At 54.1% G+C, this 22,874-nt stretch overlaps 8 protein-coding genes across 8 annotated transcripts; 5 read left to right on the plus strand and 3 right to left on the minus strand.

Annotated features, from left to right (window-relative positions):
* Positions 1–4,819: 4,819 nt before the first annotated feature.
* Positions 4,820–5,961, plus strand: ACO1O0_006431 (uncharacterized protein; the record flags this gene model as incomplete). Its single annotated transcript, XM_083195823.1, has 3 exons — positions 4,820–4,930; positions 5,091–5,429; positions 5,527–5,961. 3 exons carry the CDS (start codon positions 4,820–4,822, stop codon positions 5,959–5,961), a joined length of 885 nt encoding a protein of 294 aa, XP_083048839.1.
* An 870-nt stretch (positions 5,962–6,831) lies between these two features.
* Positions 6,832–8,463, minus strand: CWC27 (cyclophilin-like domain-containing protein; the record flags this gene model as incomplete). Its single annotated transcript, XM_083195824.1, has 1 exon — positions 6,832–8,463. One exon carries the CDS (start codon positions 8,461–8,463, stop codon positions 6,832–6,834), a length of 1,632 nt encoding a protein of 543 aa, XP_083048840.1.
* A 593-nt stretch (positions 8,464–9,056) lies between these two features.
* ACO1O0_006433 (uncharacterized protein) lies at positions 9,057–9,644 on the minus strand (the record flags this gene model as incomplete). Its single annotated transcript, XM_083195825.1, has 1 exon — positions 9,057–9,644. The coding sequence occupies one exon, from the start codon at positions 9,642–9,644 to the stop codon at positions 9,057–9,059; it is 588 nt and encodes a 195-aa protein (XP_083048841.1).
* An 845-nt stretch (positions 9,645–10,489) lies between these two features.
* ACO1O0_006434 (uncharacterized protein) lies at positions 10,490–11,601 on the plus strand (the record flags this gene model as incomplete). The annotated part of the gene is made up of 3 exons (XM_083195826.1): positions 10,490–10,695; positions 10,750–11,425; positions 11,491–11,601. 3 exons carry the CDS (start codon positions 10,490–10,492, stop codon positions 11,599–11,601), a joined length of 993 nt encoding a protein of 330 aa, XP_083048842.1.
* Positions 11,602–14,328: 2,727 nt separating this feature from the next.
* On the plus strand, positions 14,329–16,618 carry CTA8 (heat shock factor family protein; the record flags this gene model as incomplete). Its single annotated transcript, XM_083195827.1, has 2 exons — positions 14,329–14,735; positions 14,812–16,618. The coding sequence occupies 2 exons, from the start codon at positions 14,329–14,331 to the stop codon at positions 16,616–16,618; spliced, it is 2,214 nt and encodes a 737-aa protein (XP_083048843.1).
* A 697-nt stretch (positions 16,619–17,315) lies between these two features.
* Positions 17,316–18,113, plus strand: ACO1O0_006436 (uncharacterized protein; the record flags this gene model as incomplete). The annotated part of the gene is made up of 1 exon (XM_083195828.1): positions 17,316–18,113. One exon carries the CDS (start codon positions 17,316–17,318, stop codon positions 18,111–18,113), a length of 798 nt encoding a protein of 265 aa, XP_083048844.1.
* Positions 18,114–18,282: 169 nt separating this feature from the next.
* CYP10 (cyclophilin-like domain-containing protein) lies at positions 18,283–18,844 on the minus strand (the record flags this gene model as incomplete). Its single annotated transcript, XM_083195829.1, has 2 exons — positions 18,283–18,705; positions 18,767–18,844. 2 exons carry the CDS (start codon positions 18,842–18,844, stop codon positions 18,283–18,285), a joined length of 501 nt encoding a protein of 166 aa, XP_083048845.1.
* A 2,201-nt stretch (positions 18,845–21,045) lies between these two features.
* ACO1O0_006438 (or S-antigen, C-terminal domain-containing protein) lies at positions 21,046–21,991 on the plus strand (the record flags this gene model as incomplete). The annotated part of the gene is made up of 2 exons (XM_083195830.1): positions 21,046–21,054; positions 21,095–21,991. 2 exons carry the CDS (start codon positions 21,046–21,048, stop codon positions 21,989–21,991), a joined length of 906 nt encoding a protein of 301 aa, XP_083048846.1.
* Positions 21,992–22,874: the final 883 nt, after the last annotated feature.

Consider the following 22,874-nt stretch of genomic DNA (forward strand, 5'->3'; position numbering starts at 1 on the left):
TGTACGTAAGTCGGGGCGCCACTGGGACCAAGCTGTATGAGCTCCAATCCTCCGTCTTGCCGGCCCAAAGTCAAACTTCAAAACTCTACGGACTTTGTTCGGGAAATGCATGCAAGGGGCATCTCCCTGACGCAAAAGGATCTTCAGCCTCCATGGCGCGGTTCCATGAGTGGTCGAGAATCCTCGCTAAGGATGATGGAAGCCGAGATGGGCAAATATCCGCATGCCCGTGTGTCGTGATGGGCTCGTTTCAGCCGTCGGCTCCGATCCGACTGTGCCCTGGCCTGCTCATCAGCCGCACCCGGAGCTTCAATCCAACCTCATCCTGAGGGTTTGGACTCATATTTTTTACATGAAGCAATGTTCCTTCTTGCGCCATCGTGCCATCTCTCTCGCTGCCGTGATGCGGCCAATGACAGGTCCACACATCATGGCATGGGAAACAGCCCGCCTGCACACGGTGGGAGCAATGTGCAAGACTCTTTGTCATCCAGTTGCCTCACTTTTGACGAGGCTGATATACAAATATATCAGTTAGCACTCACAAACATAGGAATGGCCTGTCCTTGGCATCTCACTTGGAACATCTTCCAGGTACTCCAACATAGACCCTCTGTCAATCACCGCTAGCAACCTGACCGTTTTACATGGTGCGAGACGAACAATTAAAACGAGAAATGCCTTAAGACATGCACCAAGTGAGGTGTAGGCCTTTCTCAACGCCCTGGGCGATACCTAGACGGCCGTGCTTAACATTGACTCATTCCTCAAGGACACCGACACGGCCCAAGATCTCAGGTATCATCTTGACAGAGGCGGTTTAAGAGCTATATGTGAATTTTGGCATCGTTTTATGGCGAGTTCCATCTTGTTTCGGGCTCCGGGAGAAACGAGGCTGGTCCCCCTGCAGATCTAATTCGGACTTGAAGAGTGTAACACTCGGCGTGAACGGACTTCGGCACCCCGATTCGTTTTTCCTGGAACAGCTTCAGGGGCTCAAGAACGACATCTGTGATCTAAAAAGTCAACAGAGTCCTGCTTTTGTATTAGGATGCATCAAATGGGCCATAGAGCCGCTCTAGCGCTCTGCTTCCTCAAGATTTTCTTAATGGTGGGTTTGTAGGCGACGAGGTATCCAGAGCAGTTTTGACGCACGAGTCGTCCAACAGCAACAGGGATAACCTCATCCCGACACCCATCGCGATCAACTTATATCACAACTACGCTAAGCATCATTGATAGACCTGCGCCTGTGCCTGTCACACCGAATCCCGCGCAACTCTCCAGGGGCTGCTGGGGCTGCTTGTGAAATACAAAGGCCTGCCTGCCGCTCATGAACCGATGTTGTTCCAACCAATCCTACCAAAGACGGTCCAATGGGGGAGTAACCTTGACCTCCTATTTCGCTCATTGTGCAGAGGATGATATCTCTCTGTGTGCACACAAGCCCCATGTTTGAGCTCCAAGTCAACCTGAGGTTCCTGAATTTCGCGTCCCCCCTGGCATCCATCCACTACTTTGTCGACTTTGGCACTCCAGAGCAGCTCCGCTTCCTGTCAGACCATGGAATAGCATTGCCCTTCATATCCATGCGAATACGGGCGTCACACCTCCCCTTGCAAGTGTTTTCCAAGTCAGTGCTGAGTGTATGTGAGACTAAGACCTTCTCCAAGTTTTTCACAAGCCCAAAACAGCACAGCGGCATTTCAATAACCCCTTAACTAGGGAACTTGTCTAGCTTCGAAGGACCATTTGGATGGTATTCTCATACTCTATTTCTGTGGGAAAGTCTGTCTCGATGCTGAATTTTGCAGGTCAGCAAGTGCTCTCCTCTGGAACGGAATCTTGGCTGGGGGAATCACTGACAACGACCGATTGATAGCTTATGGCGTATACAAATACAGATGACCGTCTGATTAAATGGCGGCAGTTTGCTGACTTGCACAAGAGTGTGCTACAGATCCATCACGTAACCCCGAAGAAGATTCTAAACCTTAGATCCTCTCATAGTCATATCGACGACACCGACAGTTTGGGCCCACTTGAGCGAGAATCAGGGCCGCACGGCACTCGCACTCGCATGCACCAGCCAGTCCGACGCTGAGTCGGAGAATGTCGCCCTGCTGCTGAAACCATACCAGCCCTACCGCCCCAGATCGGACGGGGAAGACAGCCGTGATCCATGCTATTACCAATAGCAAGGCCTTTGCGATAAGAATGATTGCCGAGTGCCGGGTGGACTTCAACGCGCGGGATAAGGACGGCTGCACGGCCCTATCCTGGTCTATCACTACAGCCACCACAACGCAGCCGCGTTCCTGCTGAGGTGCAAGGCCAATCCCGCGATTCTAGATGTCCATTTCCGGGGCATCTTGCATATTGCGGCACGGCATCGGATGCACGGATGTGCTGTATTCTCATGGACACGGACCCGCGGAACATTGACGTGGATACGGCATGCCGTGGACAGCGACGGCCGGACAGCCAGGGATGTTTTTCTATCCGAAACCTTTCATGGCAGAGAGCGGACATGGGGGTAACCACACTATTCTTCTACTCGATGGGAAAAGAGAGCTAATGTTGATATGATACAACCTAGATGTAGGAAGTACACGACTGGCTCGACTCTTTTCGTTGTCGGGAAGAGGAAAGTGCGGGGGAATTGGAAGATACAGCATAATGTCTAGACATGGTATACGTAGAGTATCTAGATCAGCTACAGCCATCCATCAGACCCAAAACAAAGATCGGCTAGCTATAAGACCATGTATGACAAAGCTATCCATAAAGCACGAATGATATATTCACCAATGGAGCTATCGAGTAAAATAAATAAGGGAAAACAATAAGGGAAAATGCATATACCATAGGACACACATCCGGGGGGGTTCAGGCTGGGGGACAGTGCTATAAGGAGAATGCCTGGGACACCCACAGCCTTCCGCCCCAACACACTAGATAGCCTCTGTAGGCAGGATACAGATCCTGCCTTACATACTTACGAGGCCGACCCCTGTTTTTTGGAGATAACGGAAGGTGCCAGACAGGCTCTCGACAGAGCATAGATTCCTTCCTGAGTAGCCGAAATCTTTTAGGCAGGTGGAAAAGATCTCAATACCCTTTAGAGACCATGTCTATCCTTTTTAATCGTCTCCAAAAACGGGGTCGCCCGCTTAAGTACTTACACACAAACCTACACATATACATACATCTGTCCACATATATTCGTTCTACATTGATCATCCACCTTATTATAGAAAGGAATAGATGGAAAGTATTGACTGTCAATCAGTGACTTATTAATTTAATAGATGCAGAAACATACTGGTCTCATTGTATCTTTGATAGAAATAGTTATCATAGCGTTTGTGGAGATCATATACGAGACTTATATATAGACGGGTGTCTAGACGTGTGTATGATGTCAACGAACAGGTTGTCACATGACACAGATCAGTTCATCCTTACCTTGACTTCTCCCGTCAACGATAAGACATCGCATAACGCTTCACATTTGCTGCTAACATAGATGCACTGCCTCGCAGTTGGCCCCTGGATTTTGTCTCTTTTTCACATTTCCCGCTTCACAGTTGTTGTGTAATACCTATTATACGTGTATTCATCATGAGATTGTGACTCAGAAGAACCTCGATCCTATTATCCAGGCCCAGCGGCTCGTGGATCGCGGAGCCGCGTGCGTCACTCCCACGCCCCCTCTAGGCTGAATCGGCATCAGCCTGGAGGAACTCACCACTTCTATTCACCTCACTTTACGGCACCATTCCTAACGTAACCATAGAGACGCACACAAAACCAGACGCCCTTTGGCACACAGGTACAGAATCCATCACCATTTGGACATTGCTATGGCTATGGAACCTTGGATGACACACCTTCCCATGACTTCAGTAAGTTATTGCAGCTATCCAGGTAAAGATTCCAATCTAACCCTCCCCAGCCCGTTCCGGCACCGTCTCCAATCACCTGCTCATCCCCAGCGGAAGCCGGAGTTCAACATTTAGCGCATGGAACAACCTATAGTTAGAACCTCTAATTGCGTTCAACAGGAGCCGCTACAGGACCGAAACTAATCCTCGACACCTACCGGCATGGTAGGTAACGTCAGTTCCCGGTACACATTCCAGTCTCTCCAGAACCAGCCTGGAACCCGAGGACATCTTTCAACAAGACGTTCCTCATCATCTACGGCAGTTTTACCAACGCCGAAATAAACCCTCCCCAGGACTGATCTGATGCTTTTGCTTCGGGCCCCTGGACGAGGTTCAGACTGCTTCGCCAAGTGCGGGCCCCCGCGGTTTTATTCATCTCAACTTTATCATCACTAACCCCTACCAAGCGCACGCACAAAGTCCCCATGTTCCCACCATCTACGACATTTTCAAGAACGCCGGAACCACTCCCTAGGACCGCCCCGAAACTTTTGCCTAGATCTCTGGACTAGGAGGTGTCCGACTTGTGCGAATATCAAACCTTGATCCATTTCAATATCGTTGTCACTGTCTACTGCACGTACGCAAAAACAAAACAAAAAACTCCCTCGCACTGCTCGCAGCCGTCAGGCCCGTCAACAACCGTCGATGTACACCAACACGCGCCCAGACTGACAAGCTTCGCTCACTTGATCATTGATTTCTCACTTGGTTCTGACAACCGCGTTCCCCCTCTCTCTACACCTTTTGCTCGACTACAACACCTACCTTTTCCCACAACACAACAAGCACTGTTCGCGCTCTTAATACACTGTTCACAGCACCTGTCATATTTTCAAGCACTCCTCCATCCAAAATTAACCTCCCTCATGCCTAACTTTGCCGACCCCAAAGACTGGGCTCCCGTCCGTCTCAAGCTCACGCCCTTCCTCCACAGCCTTGGTCCATTCGGCGATGCCAACTATGAACCCTACAAAAGGGTTATCCTTGCCAATACTGGGATCTAACGGGTAACAGATCCGGATTTCGAGACAATCCAGGTGACTGATGATGCAAGACCACTCAGACCTTACCCAGCCACCTTTGGCTTCGTAGACAACATGCATCACACCATTTCTCTGATGGCCCCCTATTAATGAGTTCCTTTATGAGGAGCACAAGGCGAATTACCGTCAAGGGCCACATTCAACGTATTCCATCATCTCCGTGCCAGGTCACAGGTGGACCAAAGATGGAAATGACTACAGCATCGCCCCGGATGGACAGGCACTCTCCTACCTAGTCATCATTCCAATTAGTCTCCTCCGCCCGCAACCCGGCAAGCCAGCCCTCGTCAAGTTCCACGTTGAGATGAATCTTTACAATCCGCTGGAACACATCAGCCTCAGTCACGATCAAGTCGATGACCTGGCTCTGAGAATCTCTGATTGCCTGAACATGGCCGAATGTCTCGCCCAAAACGCCCTCGGTGCCCACCAGGTACATGTTCGCAAGATGAAAGCTAAGCACGGACATTACCAGGATGACACTAACGAAGGCAAGCCTATAACGAGTATCCCCATGGTTCTTATGGCAGCAAGCTCCACGATTTGTCAATCTCCCCCGAGAAAACGATGAATCCGACGATGCCGAGGAGTTTGAAGACATCAGTGACGATGAGCTTCCCGGAGAAGAGTCTAGTATGGGCGCTTCGTTCGAGATGCCGGACCTGACAGATGACGGCGGCACTAGCAACGCTGCCGACTGTCTATTTGGAGAGGGCCCGTCATCGCCTACCGACCTGGCACTCGGCGCATCATCACCAGGGGCGCAGGTTCGAGATGTCGCTGCCGGTGATGATACCCAGCCGACAGATCTAGCTCTCAGCTTCCTCGGTATCAACTTCGACCAAGAGTCACATATCAACGCCGCCGATAACCAGGATCCAGACATCCCCACACCCAACCCTTGTAGTGATAGTATCGTGAGACGAAGGAGGCATACGAGGAAGAGCGTGGGAATCAGGAAGTAGGAAGAAATCTAGTTACAGAAGTGGGCGGAAAGATGAGGTCTGTCAGATGGCTACCTCATGCATCCACCTCGCAACAGTTAATATCTAACGCATCAACCCCGATTGTCATAAGAGTCCAGCCTATCAATCCTGACTTATTATATCCTATCATATGTACTAGTACTTGGTGAGTGTGCTGCTGTTCTGAGTGAAGCTACTCGGGCGGTGATACGTAGGGCTAGCCAGTCCCAGACCTACATCACATAACGATCGCGATGGGGGAAGTGATGGAAGCCTTCAACAGCAATACGCTCTTTGTTCTCTATATATTACAAAAACGCATCAAGCGTACAACTGATAGGTTCCTGGATCACTATCCTTCATCATCAATCATGCGGGTTTGCCCCCATTTTGTTCCGCGCAGGTGGCAACTAACAAGGGTCTCGTGGACAAAGGCGACGAGGGCGCCCTCTGGTCGATGAGGATGCCGCCAAACTCAGTAGGTAGCAAACCATATTCCAGACTGCCGGGCAAAGCACGGCACATTCCAGTTTGGCGTTGAAACTAGATATGCGAGCCTGAGCGGTTACGTTGCGACCATCGCCCGACTAAGACGAGGAAACAGCGCGACGGCTATAGGGAGACACGCGAAGGCCCACTGCAAGTACCTAGGCGCAAGATGCTGCACCCAGAGCTGCGCGAGACCAGATATGAGAATTCATATTGTCTACCAGTCATAACAAAGATGGCACGGGTGAGCGCGACCAAAACGCGTGTGTGGCCCCGAGCGGCCATGGTATTGTTAGCAGTATTATACTGCGAGACGGCGAGTCCATAGTATCATCTCGGATGCAGGATCTTGAGCACTTTGGTGCACCATTCGACAAGTCATCACCTCGCCCCCCTCCCAGCAAGCGAAGCCGCCTGCGCCATCTGTGCGTTTCGCGCCTGATCTCGCTTCTGGTCCCATTGCCTCCCTGACTGCCCTGCTCGAGCATCCCGCTCCGCCCTCTTCTCCTCCTTGAGCGTCCGCGCCTTGGCCCGCGGGTCGATGACGACCAGCTCCTCCTCTGCCTTCTTTCGGTTCCTGAGATCCTTGCCCAGCTTGTCCGCCGCGAAGGATAGCGAGTGTGACATCCACCCCTCGTCGTCGCTCTCATCCTTCTCCTGCTTGTCCCACGTCGTGCAGCTCTGGCAGTCGGCAATAAAGTGTAGATCGCAGAGCTCGGCCTCCTCGCCGGCACCGCCCTTGGTCCCGTCTTCTCCGTCTTCTGGAATGGCCTCACCCTCGGCCGGCTTTTCTGGCGGGGCCTTCTCTAATCTTGATTGGAAAGCCTTTAGCATCCGGAGGGTCTTAGGATCCTCGCTCGCAGTAGTCCCAGGGCGTCGTTTGCGAGCTCCCTTGATAGACGTCTCCGGTATCATGGAGTCTAATACCGACTTCTTTTCCTCCTTGACGGGGCGCTCGTCGTGGACGCCGCGCCGCATGGACGCTTTCAGAGCGGCGATCTCTTCGTTTGCCTTTTCCAGGGCACTCTTCTGAGGAACAGGCTCTGGCGACGGTGATGGGGAGAATTCCGCAACCTTTTTCCGACTCGGGGGTATCTTTTCGGACGCAGGCTCGCGACGTGGTGTCTCCTCCGAGCTCTGTCTCTCCTCGTCTGGCGCAGGTCGTTTTGGCGATTCGCGTCGCTTCTTTGGCTTTGGCTTTGGCTTTGGCTCCTCCTCTTGTTCGTCCCTCGGTTCCTCCTCTGCGATGATGCGGGTGTCAAACTTGGCCTTCTTGAGCACCGGTACGTCCTCGTCGCCCTCTTCATCCCCAAAGCTCAGCAGCTGCTTCCCGCCTTTCCGCTTCTTCTTCTTGTCCTTCTCCGCGGGGGCTTTCTTCTGCACCTGCGGTGCGACCCTCGATCTCTTCTGCATGTCCTCAAACGGGTTGACTAGTACTTCAACCTTCTGGATCTTGACCGGGTACAGAGGGCGATCCGTGCCCTCGGCGACCTCCGACTCGCCTATCTTGGCCAGGTTGTAGATGGTGTCGCCCGCGACCCTCCCAAACATGGTGTTCTTGCCATTGAGTTCGTCGGCCTTGTCTAGCGTGAAGAAGAACTGGCTGCCGTTAGTGTCGGGGCGGCCGTCGTTGGCCATGCCCAGCAGGCCACGGCGGTTGAACTTGAGGCGCGAGTGGAACTCGTCCTTGAAATTAACGCCGTGGGGTCCCGCATTCTTGCCATGACGGAGATCCATGGGCCAAGGGTCGAGGTCACCGCTGAAGGCGCCACCGTCGTAGATGGACTCGCCGCCATTGCCCGTGCCTGTGGGGTCGCCGCCCTGAAGGATGAAGCCCGGGACGAGGCGGTGGAAGATGGTGTCGTCGTAGTAGCCATCGAGGGCCAGCTGCAGGAAGTTACGACAGGCCAGGGGCGTCTGTTTGGCGAAGAGCTCGACCGAGATCTCGCCCAGCGTTGTGTGGAGGATGGCCGACGCCGTGGGCTGCGGCTCGAGGTTGTAGATGGCCGACATGGCAGCGCCACAGGACCCCAGGGGGCTCTAGCTTTAGATTGTCGCAGTGCCTTGGAGATGCGACGTAACTTTTGGGAGAAGAGGGGACGTTTGCAGGGGTTTGGTTCGTTGATAGCTGGTGTAGTTGCAGAGGTGTGTCGACGCGAAGCTTGCTCTCCCAAAGTCCTCACACCTCTTATCGATAAGCATCGGTGCAACCACCACTTGGTGTCTCCTATTTCGTGCTCAGAACCCATTAACAGATCTTCGACAACATCGCACTTATGAAACGGATTGAACTACTGCCACACAAGAATTTCATTGAAAATTGATGGGCCTTAGTTACTGTATTTTTTTTTCAATTCTCAAAGATGCCTGTCTGTCCTATCGAGTGCGAGTGACACCACAGTGTTCCTACGTCGACCGTCCCCCAAAGCTCGTTACCCGATCCCCTTGCGACTCCTATCCGGACGAAATCACTACCTCTACTCAGTTTTTAAAGTTGCTCCATTTTTTCCCCTCTTCTTGTCTCGAGAACCCATCGATAGCATCGCCTCCCTAGCCGCTGGCAGAACATGGCCATCCCGACATACCTAGTCGCCGCGTATCTAACGCTACTCAGGTGGCACGTACGGATTTGGGTCGATCACAGGTTGGTATATGTACCGGTGCTCGTGGAAATGAATCTCGCGCGTGCGGTGAGGCTCATGGATGGTGTGGACGTGAGGCTTCGATTCCTCTTGAATAACGGGTGGGCGTGAGTGGATCGTGTAGTCCCAGTCCGCCCGGGACCAGCTATAGGGATTCGAGGGCCGCCTTGAACCCGAAGTGCTTGATGCTTGCTGACTCTGGTCATCTTCGATGGCCTCTTCGCTGACAACCTCGGGGTCATCCAGGTCGTCCTCCATGTCGTCCAGAGAGTCGCCTCGAAGCCATGCCGCGGGGGAAAGCCAAAGCGGAGGTGACGCCTCAGAATTGGATGGCCGCGGGCAGAGCTTTGCGCTCAATGGACGAACAGCTGGATGCTGCCCTGCAGAATCCTGGGAGGAGCCGCTGGAGGGACTCGGCGACCCTGTTGTGGACTGAGCAGCGGGCGTATCAACCGTCTGTGGCTCCAATGGGGGGCTCTCGACACGGCTTCTCCTCCTGGAGAGCCGATCCGACCACTTGGAGATGTCTTCTCTGAGCTTTTGGAACGACATGGTTGATTTTGAACTAGACTCGTGGTTGACTGGAGTTTTGGGGGACTGCACACTCATGCCCTGGGGATCATCACCACCTCCCAAGTCATCCTGATAACTGCCTCAACCTCGATGGACCTAGCTCACTTCAGAGAACATGGCCTGAATCACGCAAGACCTTTGATTCAATCGAATGGACGTCATCGTGCAATTAAGGTTGACCGGTGCGAGCTCGTCGATCTGGAGAAGAACCATGGTACCCACAGCGGCTTCAGGATCAACCGTGGAGAAAAGTTCCGGCAGGTCCTTCTGATTTCCCACAATGAAAAAGACTTGCGCCATGACGCATTACATGAAGAGACAGACTGAGCTGATTGCCCGGTGATCGGATTTTGTAAGGATTTTGCAAAGTCTGAGCATGATCATGGACACTGGGCTTGTATTTGCCACCAACCCAACTAGTCGAAGCGTATTCCTATACCGACTCTCCGCCTCGCTTGATGGATCATAGACAATTTTCTAAGCAGGTATAGCTTCACAGATACGGCCGGGAATATTAGTTGAGTTCGCTCCTTGTATCATTTCCATTCCAGCGCATACCCACCATGGAAGCTATCGACCGTTGCTGGCTCGACAGTTGAGCGTCGGATGCGACGGATGTGATGGGGATGACACTTGTGACAGTCAAATGATGTCTGAAAGACGGGAGGAAACGATTGCACCGTTTGGGGCTTGAGTCCCCTGGGTTATATATGGGTTACGGCGGGCTGCCATCGCGCGAGCGTCAGTCAAGCCTTGATGCCATACCGAGGACGTTCCAAAGCAACCTCCAGTACTATTAGCATCAAGATTCAAAACTGCCCATTATGCAGAAGGCCAAGAACGCAGCTGCCAACTTCCTTTCCAAGGATGGCAAGCACAACACCGTTGTCGACCAAGATGTCAGGCAGCCCGTGACCGAGGAGCACATCCGACCTCATCAGCATGAGATCCTCACCACGGCCGTTGACAGGGAGGTCCACCAGGATCACCACCAGACACGGGTCCAGCCCATCAACACCCACGAGACGCTGTGAGTTTCTATAAAATCATGACCCCATGAGTAGAGACTGACAACACCTGGTAGCCCCGAGAAGACGTCGCACGTCACCGGTCCCACCCAGCACACCGAGTACCATCACGGCAACGAGGCCGACACGCGCGCCAAGCTTAACCAGGATGCTGCCGCCTTCAAGAGCTCCTCGATCACCCATGAGACGACGCACTCGAGCGAGACAGCCCCCACTATCTCGGGCGAGCACTACCACCACCACGTCCATGAGCACATCCAGCCCGTTGTCCACAAGGAGACGGTCGACCCAACCGTCGTCCACAAGACCAACCCCATCCACGAGACGCACCACGCCGCGGCCATACACCACGAGACTACCATCCTGCCCGCCCAGTCCATGGGCGAGTTCACCGCCAACAATGGCGGCTCGCTCCACGGCAAGAGCACCACCACCCTGCGTGAGTTTGAGGGCTGCCCCGGCCCCTACGACAAGGATACCAACCTCCCCTCCACGGCTCTGCACCCGGACTCGACCAAGTTCAAGTCGGCGGCCACCTCGAGCCATGGCAGCAGCAGTGTTGGCGCGGGCAGGACTGGAAGCATGGGCCATGCAGAGAACGTCCACGGCGGTGGCCAAGCCGTGGGGGGCGGCAACTACACCTACGGTGGTAATGCCAGGATGACCGAGTCGGCCGCCACCGGAGCAGGTGGCGCCTCCTCGCTCAGAGCCGCCGATGCTGCTGACTCCGTGGTATGTTCCCAAATTCCCCCCTAAGCACCCCTTTGTACTTTGCTCCAAGCTAATGGACATGGCAGCCCCGTTCTGAGGCAGCAGGTCTCGAGCACACCGGCACTGAATCTCGCGCGCGCACCATGATGGACAAGTTGAATCCGCTCAAGGAGTCCGAGAAGACTGCTTCGCGCTAAGGGGGGTATCGGGTCTCATGGTATGTGATTGTACAGTAGTTTGTCAAAATATCACTTAGTTTATATACCACCCGTGCATCAAGACTTGTTGTAGGGGGGTAGTAGTTCTCATGCAACGAGAGTAAAAGGATGACATGAGCCGAATGAGACGTGGCACGTGGATGGATTTTAAGGTATTTTCTACTAATGCTTCTGAGATACCGCCAAAATAACTGCATCAATAATGTCATAATAATCATACTACTATTAGTATAATAAATAGTCTCGTCATATTCTGCTCTTGATGGAGGAGAGGTCCTTCTGTGATCGCCCGTGGGATCATGTGTCTGCGCCTGCAAGTTGTTCCAATCTAGTTGGGGTTCGCCAAGAGATTCCAAGTCCGCATGCCAGTCTCCCCCCGAGAGCTATTTGTTGATAAAGTCGCAGTTAATGTTCTAGTCCGCGATGACTTTGATACGTGTAGGTCTAATAAGAGTCTCGGAAGTTCAGATCGACTTCCCGTTGGATCCGAGTGGTGGCTAGCATAGGACCCTCTAGGGTTCCTAGTTACCATGGTCTGATGGACCAAGTCTATGGAGAGAGGACAGGAGGCTGAGACGGACGCGTTGGCTGCCATGAGCAGGAACAGCGGCAGCGGGGGCATAGTCCTTGAGATCGATGGAGCCAGGCATGACGGAGGTAATGAGACCGGGCGCCCACTAAGATGATAGGTGGTCACTGATGCTTGCGAAGCCATCTAGGTTAGTGGTCATATCTGTCGTAGAGGAGGTGGTGGCTGGGGCCAGGTTGTCCATGGTTCAGACGACTAATCTGAGCCCGAGTCTGGCATTACATACATCCCGATCTTCCACTCCCCCTTTTTGCTGCCTGTTAGCCCTAGGTATAATGCATAGATCTCTATTCACTTGTCCCACTCTATGCCTGCTAAGGATAAGAGCCTGTGAGGGGCTCCTGATGCTGCGACCGGACTTCATAGGCAACAATGTTGTACTGGTGCGTTGATGCGCTTGGGAACGAGGGGAAGGGACCAGTGGGGGGGGGGGTTCGGAAAGCGTGACTCAGAAGCAACTCAAGTTGCATCCATAGTGCCTAACAGAGCGGTCACTCAGTCCCTAAGAGTTTCTATCATCCAGCAGTGCTAGTAAGTACTATAAATACTACACATAAATGTGTGTGTAAGATACTTGTACTGGATGGCTAGGTGACGACGGTACGTACGTATATCTCACCTCATCGTACGAATATTAGCTATTGAGGAAGTAAGTCCGGCTGGACTTGTGAGTGAGGTCTTTTCTAGCCAATTGGCTACTTGGGCACGTGTTTTATTTTCCTTTTTTTTTCTACCTTTGTTACTAGCGTTGCGCTGATGTTGGCCGCCGAAATTTGTTCTTCAATGCCTGTGATTTGCTGTGCCGATGGCTCGTTTTCCATGTTTGGTCAGGCGGGTGAGGGGATGTCACGAGATTCATGCACAGCGTTGCCAACGGTGCAGGGTGTGTCGTGCCTAGCATATGAGAGAGACGCCGGTGCCGACATATATATATATGCTGCTTGTCTAGCAGCGGGTGGTGGACAGCTCAGAAGGAAAGAAAAAGTAATGAATTTCTAACCTTGGTTCATCGTGTCTTGCATAAATAAGATCTGAAGCACCTCATTCCAACCAACTTCTGCAGGACGGACTCCGCATCATCACGTGCTTTTCCATCTGGCTCTTATCGCGTTCCCTATTCGCAAGTAATATTGCTCTATGTGCTCCGCAAGGCATGTTCAGTCAGAAAGAGATTAGCGCACAGTGACATGAGTGACATGGCTCAGCCCAGTTGTTGGCAGGCTGGCAGCCACTCCACCAGCCCACCCAAGGTGACCTGCCTTCGGCTGCCATCGCGATGTCATGATGCTTTGCTGCTTTCTTCAGACTTGTCCGTTTGAACATAGAATACCTCTACTAGTATCTTTGTCGAACTGCTTGAATTGCGCTCGTTTTATTGCTACATCTTTGTTCTCACCGGCACGTTTGACCATTAGACGAGACGACAGGCAGGGTGCGCCACAAAGCCCAACATAGAAACACAGAAGCCCATCACCAATCCATCGCAAAGGAAAAAAAAAAAAGGCACTGCGACGCTCCCTTTTCGTTGAACGAGACACAACGCGCAGGGCGCGTGACGACGCAGGACGCTGCGCCTACTGCGTTTCTACATAGTAACAAAGCGCGCCTTTGGCCCATCATTTGCGGCCCAGCAGGCAGATTGATGACCGTGGCGTGGCTCGCAACTTGCATGAGCCGTTGCCTTTTTCTGGCCCGAAAGCTTAATATTTCTCCATCAACAGGCCAATCTATCCTCTTCCCTCCACGACCCTACCCTCTTCGATCCTCGACGAATTGGCTTGCGACGACCCTAGGTTTTTGACGCGACATAGACGACGCGATTGGCGACGGGCGACTACCACGGAAATCCGCTAATAGCCATTCGGGCTGTGCATTTTGCTGGTTGCTGGCTACCTGTTGGCTGACAGAAGGCTGGGAGGAAGTCCACGCCTGGACGAAAGTGCTCTTTGCCGGGCTCCCAAGCACCTCGACGTGCCCACGGCCTGCTCCCCATCGCGGCGCCCCAGTTGCGACGATTGTCTACTCCTCCTCCATCACCCCGAGGACGCGAGAACCCCCTCATGTCGACCCCCAATCCCAGGAAGCGGGCAGCGCCGGGCTCAGCACCCTTGGTTCCAATGCAGCAGCCGATCCCACAACCATACACAGCACCCAACCTCGGAGGGGATCAGATGGTGCGATGGAATGGCGGTGACGGCGTTGGAGGCTACGTCGACCCCTCTGCTAATCCCGGAAACCCGTTCGAGCTCATCCAGAGCCAGTCGCAATACCCTCAGAATCTCGCTACCTCGCCCAACTCGCTCACTCGGAGACCAATAAACCGCGCGCTAATACCGACCAACTCCAACTTTGACTCGTCATGGGGCTTCATGGGCGACGGGACGGCACTGGTCCCCCAGCACCCCGACGAGAACGGGCCCCAAGATGACAATATCGAAGAGCTGGAGGAGAGGGCGCAGAAGGCTAAGAGAGAAGCTCAGGGAAAGCGCAAACAGATACCCCCGTTTGTCCAGAAACTCAGCAGGTAAGCTGATCCGGCTCATCCTGCCAGCCCAGCCAGCCCAGCCAGGGCTCATTGTCGCATCAACTAACAACGCTAGTTTTCTTGAGGAGGGCAAGAACGAAGACTTGATTCGCTGGTCGGAGAAAGGAGACTCATTCATAGTGCTGGATGAAGACGAGTTCGCCAAGACCCTAATCCCGGAGCTCTTCAAGCACAACAACTACGCTTCTTTTGTGCGGCAACTCAACATGTACGGCTTCCACAAGCGCGTGGGCCTTTCCGACAATTCGATGAGGGCTAGCGAACGTAAAAACAAGAGCCCTAGCGAGTACTCGAACCCATACTTTCGAAGAGGCCACCCCAATCTACTATGGCTCATCAACAAACCAAGGAGCGGTGGTAGCAGCGGCAAAGGAAAGGAGCAGCAAAGCAAAAGCACGGAGGAAGCTGAGCACGACGAGGCTGGCCACGACGAGGCACATAGCCACGCACAGGGGACGCCTGGTGCGCATGCTCCAAAAAGCCTACCCGCAGCAGGGGAAGGCTCCATGCAAAGGAAAGACGTGGCGGTCATTCGAGACGAGCTCAAGCAGGTCCGGGAGCAGCAGCGGTTGATATCACGGACCATCGCTCAGCTACAACAGAACAACCGCGACCTCTACAACCAGGCCTTAATGTTCCAAAATCAGCACGACCGCCACCAAAACTCGATCAATGCGATCCTGCACTTTCTTGCGAATCTGTTCAGGAAATCTCTTGAGGAGCAGGGCAACAGCCAGAGCGTGGGGGATATCCTGTCTAGCATGCTGGCGAACCAGGGACAGCCGACTCACCAAGGAAACGTTGTAGATCTCGGAGACTTCTTCCAGAACAACAGCGACCCTACCTCGTCGCTAGGGGCTACCCCTCACCGTAAGACGCGTGGACTGCTTCCGCCAATCCCTGATCAGGGGAGCACCCCTAGTAGGTCTACGAGATCACCGTCTATGGGTCGGGGTCAGTATCACCCTGCTAGCCACCAGAACCGCGAGATGGGCCAAGTCACAGAACTCTTCGATGGGGGGTCGAACGCCGACACTCCGCCCAACCTTCGCCAAGAGCTGGAAAACAACCCGCAGGAGCAAATGATGCGTATCATCAACGACCACAACGCAACCAACTCGTCTGGGATGGATCTCCCCGAAGCTGCCGAGTTCGTCGCAAACGCGCCAAACAACCTGAACCAGGAACAGCGAAACCAACTCGCCAACTTCATGCGCCGGCAGTCGTCAACCCCCACGGCCCCAGGACGAACCTCCGCTACACCCAACCCGCCACCCACAAGCACCAGCCCCGCGTCAACATCACAAAGCAAACCCGCTATACCGCCATCCGCGGGGCCTGCGGGCGCTGTGGGCACTGCGGGCATTCCGGGGGCTGCTGGAGACAACAACGCTGCTCCATCTCTGTCGCCTATCATGCGCTCACCGGCTATGCCACCGTTGTCCATGAATCAGATCAGCACCAACGAGAGCGAACTCGCGCGGCTCCAGGAGCTACAGCAGCAACAAGACGCCAGGATCAACGAGCTCAGTGATATGCTTGGCCCGCTTAGCCCATCTGGCCGCATACCCGGCATCGACGAAACTGGAGGCGACGCCTACTTTGACCCCCAAAATGTTGATATCGACCAATACTTTGATCCCAACGCATTTCTCGACGATAGCACCTTTGGAGCAACAAACAACGATTTTAACGTCAATTTTGACGCTCCTGAAAATGTATTCGACACTGGCCAAGGGCCCGTCGGAAACAAGACGGTTAATGATAGCACGCCTAGTCCTGCGGGGACAGAGGAAATTCAGCGCGATGATTTTTTGACGGATGGGAGTCCCGGTCAGAGTAAAAGGCGTCGTATGGGTTGAGATATAAATCCTTGATCAAGGGATTCTAGGGGCAGGGAAAGAGAACAGCAGGCTTGTCGCGGAAATCTGGGGTTGATTACGGGCACGATCTGGCGCTTGGGGCTCTCGAATTCATTCGTCCATGTGAAACGCAAAATGGCGAAAAACGAATATACTCGTCTATTCCCTCGCAAAGTCTTCAAAACGTCAACTGTAAACTAGGCATGAGATGCTTTATGTGACTAGTGTGTATGTGGCCTGGCGCTGTGTCTCCTTCCAACATGTTCTGTTCCTGTCTTCTTATGCGGTACCAAACTTGTATATCAGGTGCCCTTGTTCATCGCCCGCGGCCAAAAAAGTGTGTTCAGCCGAAGAACCTTGTTAACCTCGTGAGAACACACAATGAATGCATCACTGACGAATAAGTTACCCACATAGTCATGAACAGCCTCTAGGTAGGAACACGACTGTTCAACAGAACACCTGCTGGGTCGCAGACGGGACTGTACCAGAGAACAGCTGATCATTCACGGTTTATTTATTTGAACATCCACTACCGCTGATCACAGGTCGCTGGATCAAATGCCTATTTCTATTCCATCACTGCTAAGCTTGGTCTTCCATATCTCGCCGCGCGGGCGGTAGACCTTGCCCTCACGATTTTTCTTCTGTCTAACCAGGCACCTCTAGCCCATCTTCTCTTGTAAAAACCATCACAATGGAGCTCCCACCTCGACACGGAGTGCTGCCCGATGTTGTCATGAGAATCAACATCCCCAAAGTAAAGAGATCAGCCAACCGCCAGGAGTACCGAATCATCTTCCGCGACGAGGCCATGCTCGGTCAGGCCACCGCATCTCTCGAATCTGCGACGGATGCAAGCTCCGATGACACTCCTCCCAGCGAGAGCCCCTCCAACGATCGTAGAAAATGTGGTGAGTCGGGTTGGCTCTGCCCTCCCCAGGACGCCGGGTCATATAACACCGTGGAGGCACAGGTCAGTCGGCACCGGCAGGAGACCCTCGACATACTCGAGGGCCTCCGACCGTACGCCAAATACTTTGACTGGCAGGGTGCCATCCACGAGCCCTACTTCAACCTCAGGGCTATCATGGACGCCAGCACAAGCAAGCCTAAGCCCAGGCCAACAAGGTTGGGGCTGGTATACCACGAGCAGCCCGAGGGCGGCTCGCCGGCCTTCTCGTGGGAGCACCTGCACCGCGTCATCGTGGAACAGCTATCGGAGGACGACCGGGCGCACTTCCCCGCGTGGCAGGAGGGCACGGTCGCGACACTATTGTTCATGGGCCCCGAGGACGACGCCGGGGTACAGCGGGTGATGAACTCGTTCGCGCTGGACGAGCACACTGTGTTCCAGTTCCGCATGCTGATGCTCGACGTGGCGGTGCGGGGGCGGCGGGACGTGCTCTGGCTGTCGCACCCGGGGGAGATGCTCCCGCTGGGGCTCAGGAACGGCGAGGCGATTGAGATGCGCTGGGGCGAGGGCATGATCTGACCGAGCTGGCAATTTGGCGAGGCCGAGTGTCCTGGAAAGGACAGAAGCGCGAATGTCGGCCTCACATGTAGTGGCGCTAGGGCCGGAATAAAACTGTCTGTGTCCCTTGATTCTTTGTTCGCCTTTTTCATGTCGTTTTAATAGTGAGGCTGTGCCGTTGTGAGACTGTTCATTCCGCGAGGGGATTCGCGTGTATCGTGACGCTCTCGATGCGGAAGGACTCCTTAGGGCGGTTCTTCTTGTCGACCTCGACAGCCTCCATCTTGGCCAGGGTAGCGAGGCCTTCGTCGCCAATGACCTTGCCGAAGACGGTGTTGAGCCCGTCGAGGTGCGGAGCTTTGTCAAAGGTGATGAAGAACTGGGAGCCGTTGGTGCCAGGCCCCTTGTTAGCCATGGAAACCATGCCCCGTGCAGCATGGCGGAGGGCCGGGCGGATCTCGTCGTCGAAGGTGCCTCCCCAGATGGAGTGGCCGCCCTTGGGGTTCTCGGGGGTCGGCTTGGCGGGCGCGCCAGTCTGGGCCATGAAGCCGGGGATGAGGCGGTGGAAGGGCGAGGCGTCATAGTAGCCCGAGGCGCAGAGGGCGAGGAAGTTCTGCGGTGGATTTGTTAGCATGGGGGGGAGCATTGGATGGCATGGGGGAGGTTGGACATGCCTCTGCGGCCTTGGGGACGCTCTCGCAAAAGACTTCGATCTTGATGTCGCCAAGCGAGGTGTGGAGAGTGACAGACATGGTGGCGGTAGTACCTGGGAGGTAGGTGGTGCTATTGCGGTTGCTCCAGGATTTTTTGGGAGGTCGACAAGGACAGAATTGGTCAGCTTAAGAGGCCTGGAGGTGGTGGAGCATGGAGGTGCACCGTTGTGGATTGCAGATCGGGGTCCAAGCTCCGACTCCAGTGCCAAGTGCCTCTAAAGACTGCAAGTCACTATTATTACCGACAGTGCTCCATAACTGTAGGTACGAGTACGAATATTATTATCATCGTCAAGCTCGGGAACAGGAGATCTGGTCTCCAGGGAGTAGACTTGTCTGTCCGATTTAGGACTTGGCATTTTAGAGATTTGGGGCTCAGTGACAAACGACGCTTTTCAGACATCGTATTTCTCGTATGGTATTCGTAATGTGGACTTATTCGTAGGAGTTGTCGCTAAGAACTGCGCGGATGCTATTACATGATGTTACTACGGAGTACAATGTCAGTAATTGACGGAAAGTCTTGACGGATCTAGGTGTGGAATCAATTCAGCTGAACGCTGCAACTAGACATTTGGGCAGTATGATGTTTCAGCCCGCCATTTCTCTCTCGGGCGCATGGGGAAATCAGCAAAAGCGCAGGTATAATTACTCACATATTCATATGAAAAGGGCATTTCAGCCACACAGTGATCGTCATTTTCCCATCCCCGTCGCCGGGGAGAATGATGCTGTTGATGCTAGTGTCTCCTTAACGTATCATCCGTCCAAAGACTGAGAATCCTCTTAGGTCGTGACGGTGTCGATACATAATACCTCTGAGTACACTTGTTTCGTTTCGTTTCGTGACAAGAACTTTGGGACATTCGCCTGCATCAGGCTTCGGCACCCTTCAGCTGGGAGGGGTCTGATGCGATGTGCGGTGTCTGACAGGGCTGAATCATCTCCTCACTGGGGTAGGGGGCCGTAGGGCACGTTTACATAGTAGTACCAAGTATAATCAGCCTCGTCGTGGGGTCGGGCGATTGTTCAAATGCTGACAAGACCTCTCCGCTCGCTGCCAATGCACCTCTGATCAACCCACCAGGCCGAGATCACTGTCGCCATCACCAGTTCCCACCAACGTCGCTATAGCCTATTACTGTTTGGCTCTGCAACTGCGCGAGACGCCACGAGACGCCAGGTGGTTAGGGCTTCCCCCGTGGCCAAAGTCCCATCCTCTTTAAGTGGGAGGACTTGCTGGGAGAGTCTCCTCGTTACGGGCGCTGGCTCAAGGGTAGCGCAATTGGACAGTCCTCAACTGCTCTGCACCAGAGCCCATCTCCAGTTTATCGGTAGCAGCCTACTCAAGCAACAATTGTCCTTCCAAGACCCGAATTGGCGACGTGGACGTTGAAGACATCTTGGTAGGACTAGACCGAGCCACCAAGAATCCGCCACGCGACGCCTTCAACCGCCTCCACTGCCGTTGCCTGTTGCCCGCTGCAGCCTACAGTGGCCGAGACAGCAAACAGCATCGGCGCCAACCAAACGCACCACCACCCACCCACACCACGCTAGGTGCTTGGTGGTCAGCATCGCATTGCCTACAGGGCTATCAGAGTACGGAGTACTTATGCCCAGCACCGTAAAGTCGGCGGCTCAGCCCTGAAGACGGGGACCTACGTCAAGCTGCCTCGCCGAGAATCCTCCCCCATTGGCCTCCACAGCTCCAGGCCTCGAACGGCTCCCAACCGTCCCCCGACCGACTCAGCCAACCTCCATCCCGGCTGCGGCTCTTCACTGTCTTCCGCCAGGCCTGTAATGCCGCCGCCGCCGCCGCGCTATCCCGAGCTCGACGACCATCGCGTGCTGCTCAACCAACACTGCTACCCCGCCTGCCACCGCCCAACAGCTCTCGCGACGCCCACGACGATTACGACGACCACGACGACTACGGCGACCACGGGCCCACGCCCACCGATACATGAACAGCTCTCCCTTCACGCCCTATACTGCGCAGCGCAACTCAGTGTCCCCGTGGCGGCGGTCCCGCTCCCTACCCGGCCAAGGCCAAGGCCTCACCAACACCCCCTAGCTGCCCGGACGGGCCGGCGACGACACCATAATGGCCTCCATGGCCGCAGCCAACGTGAGGGTCTCGGGCCCTCCGAATAGTAGCTTCCTCGTAGGCTATCCTGGCATATCTGCGACTCTGGTACGGCCCTCTGCCCGCGTCTAATTGCCCTGTTTGTGTTACCATGAACCTGGTTTGGAAATGTGCTGACCTATCGAACGTTCTATCTACAGCCGCGCATCGAAGGGAAAGTCGAGATTCGGCCCAGAGCCGGTTACTCCATGCCAGTCCCAGTGTCCCTCGTGAGGATATGTCTCCAGCGACGCGAAACCATACACCCCGACGCCGACAATCTCGCCAAGCGCCACCTAGGTACGCCGAGGAGGGAAACCGCCGATGTTGTGGGCAAGGAGGTGCTGTTATTCCGATGCGCTACGGGCAAGGAGGCGGAGAACGTGATTTCCATGGACCTCCCCTTCGTTCTCTTCATCCCGTTCGGCAGGGGAGGCGAGGAGATGAACAGGCGGATACCACCGGCCTCGCTCCAGCTGCCCAACCGGACGGCCGAGACCTACTATGAACTGGTCGTGACTGTGCAGCAGGGCCACAGCAACCAGTTCAAGTACAATTTCCCCATGCCCCTGCAGCGCTACGATACTCTCTCGACATTTGGCATGTACAACAAGCCCGAGGCCAGATTCGCGAGCAACGATAATTTTGTCCGCCTGGGCATCAACCTACCACGGTGGAGCTACGGGCCTAGTGATCCCATCACCGTCTACATCAAGATCTCCCCCAACCCCGACTGGCCGGGCAAATCCAAGCGGATCACCATTGATAAAATCACCCTCTTAATAGAGGAGGAGATCACGTACAATCCAGAAGGAGACGAACCGACCAAGAAGGTCAACAAGCTATCCAAGCAGGTCCAGCAGGTCAAGACCAGGCTGCCAGAGGCCGGCTACGCCACCAACATGGGGTTATGTTTTCCCTCCAAGGACCTCAGGGATCCAGATGGCATCGTCAAAAGGGGAAAGTCAGCTTTTCCCATGTACGAAGTTCAGTCCTTTACCACCACTTCTACTCTCTACAAGATTGAGTTCTACCTCAACATTAAGGCATGTCAATGAGCTCCTGTAAAATGATTCCCAAACACTAACATTCTTGCCCCAGGTCAATATCAGTGGCGCTCGTGATGTGAGTATACGACAGCCGATCGTCATATGCCCCTTGGACCAGCAGGCCTGCAAAGAGGAAATGGATGCCATTGAGCAATCTGCCAAGGATGCATCCCACGTCGACCCGAGCAACCCCATGCTCCCCGCACACTCCATCATATTAGCAAGCGACCGCGACTCATTACGGGCTTTGGGACTCTGCATGGTCGGTGGACAGAAGAAGCCACTCATCGAATGAAGTCGCGGGAGGCCAGCATTACTTGAATGGAGCCATCTGCATTAGACTCGGGTGATGAGTTCTGGCAACCAACACCAGCGGCGTCGTGGATGGCGCCACGTGGCCTATGTCCCCGTCGGTTGACTGACAACATTAGACATGTGGACAACGGGATAAGGCTCTCACGTCATGAAAGCCATGAGTGCGAATGCTGCACCCCCGGAATGCAGCGTCTCTTCCGGAGACTTCAGGTCTGCCTTGGCAGAAGCGTTCACGGTGATCAAGGTGATAGGCGGCTCGGGACACCTGTACGAGGTATGAATGAGGCAAGGCGTTTCCGGTGATACCTGTGTTGGAATGACCTTTGAGGAAGCATTGTTCAGATGGCAGGTGCAACGGATTCGGATATGATTTTGGCGTAGAAATCAGCGGCATGGCGTCTCGCGGTTTAACGAGTTGATTTTATGATATCAAGCCATCTGGATTCTGTTGTGGTATGTAGCACGGTAGCAAGCAACCAGCCATAAACTCCGCGGTCACTGAAGACCGGATGGACAAACGAATCATCATAACAGAACAAGAAAAGAAGAGTGAGTAGACCTACTCGTACAGTGATAA

Source organism: Amphichorda felina, assembly GCF_050947745.1.
Source record: "Amphichorda felina strain 45539 chromosome Unknown scaffold_6, whole genome shotgun sequence".
Lineage (NCBI taxonomy): Eukaryota > Fungi > Ascomycota > Sordariomycetes > Hypocreales > Bionectriaceae > Amphichorda > Amphichorda felina.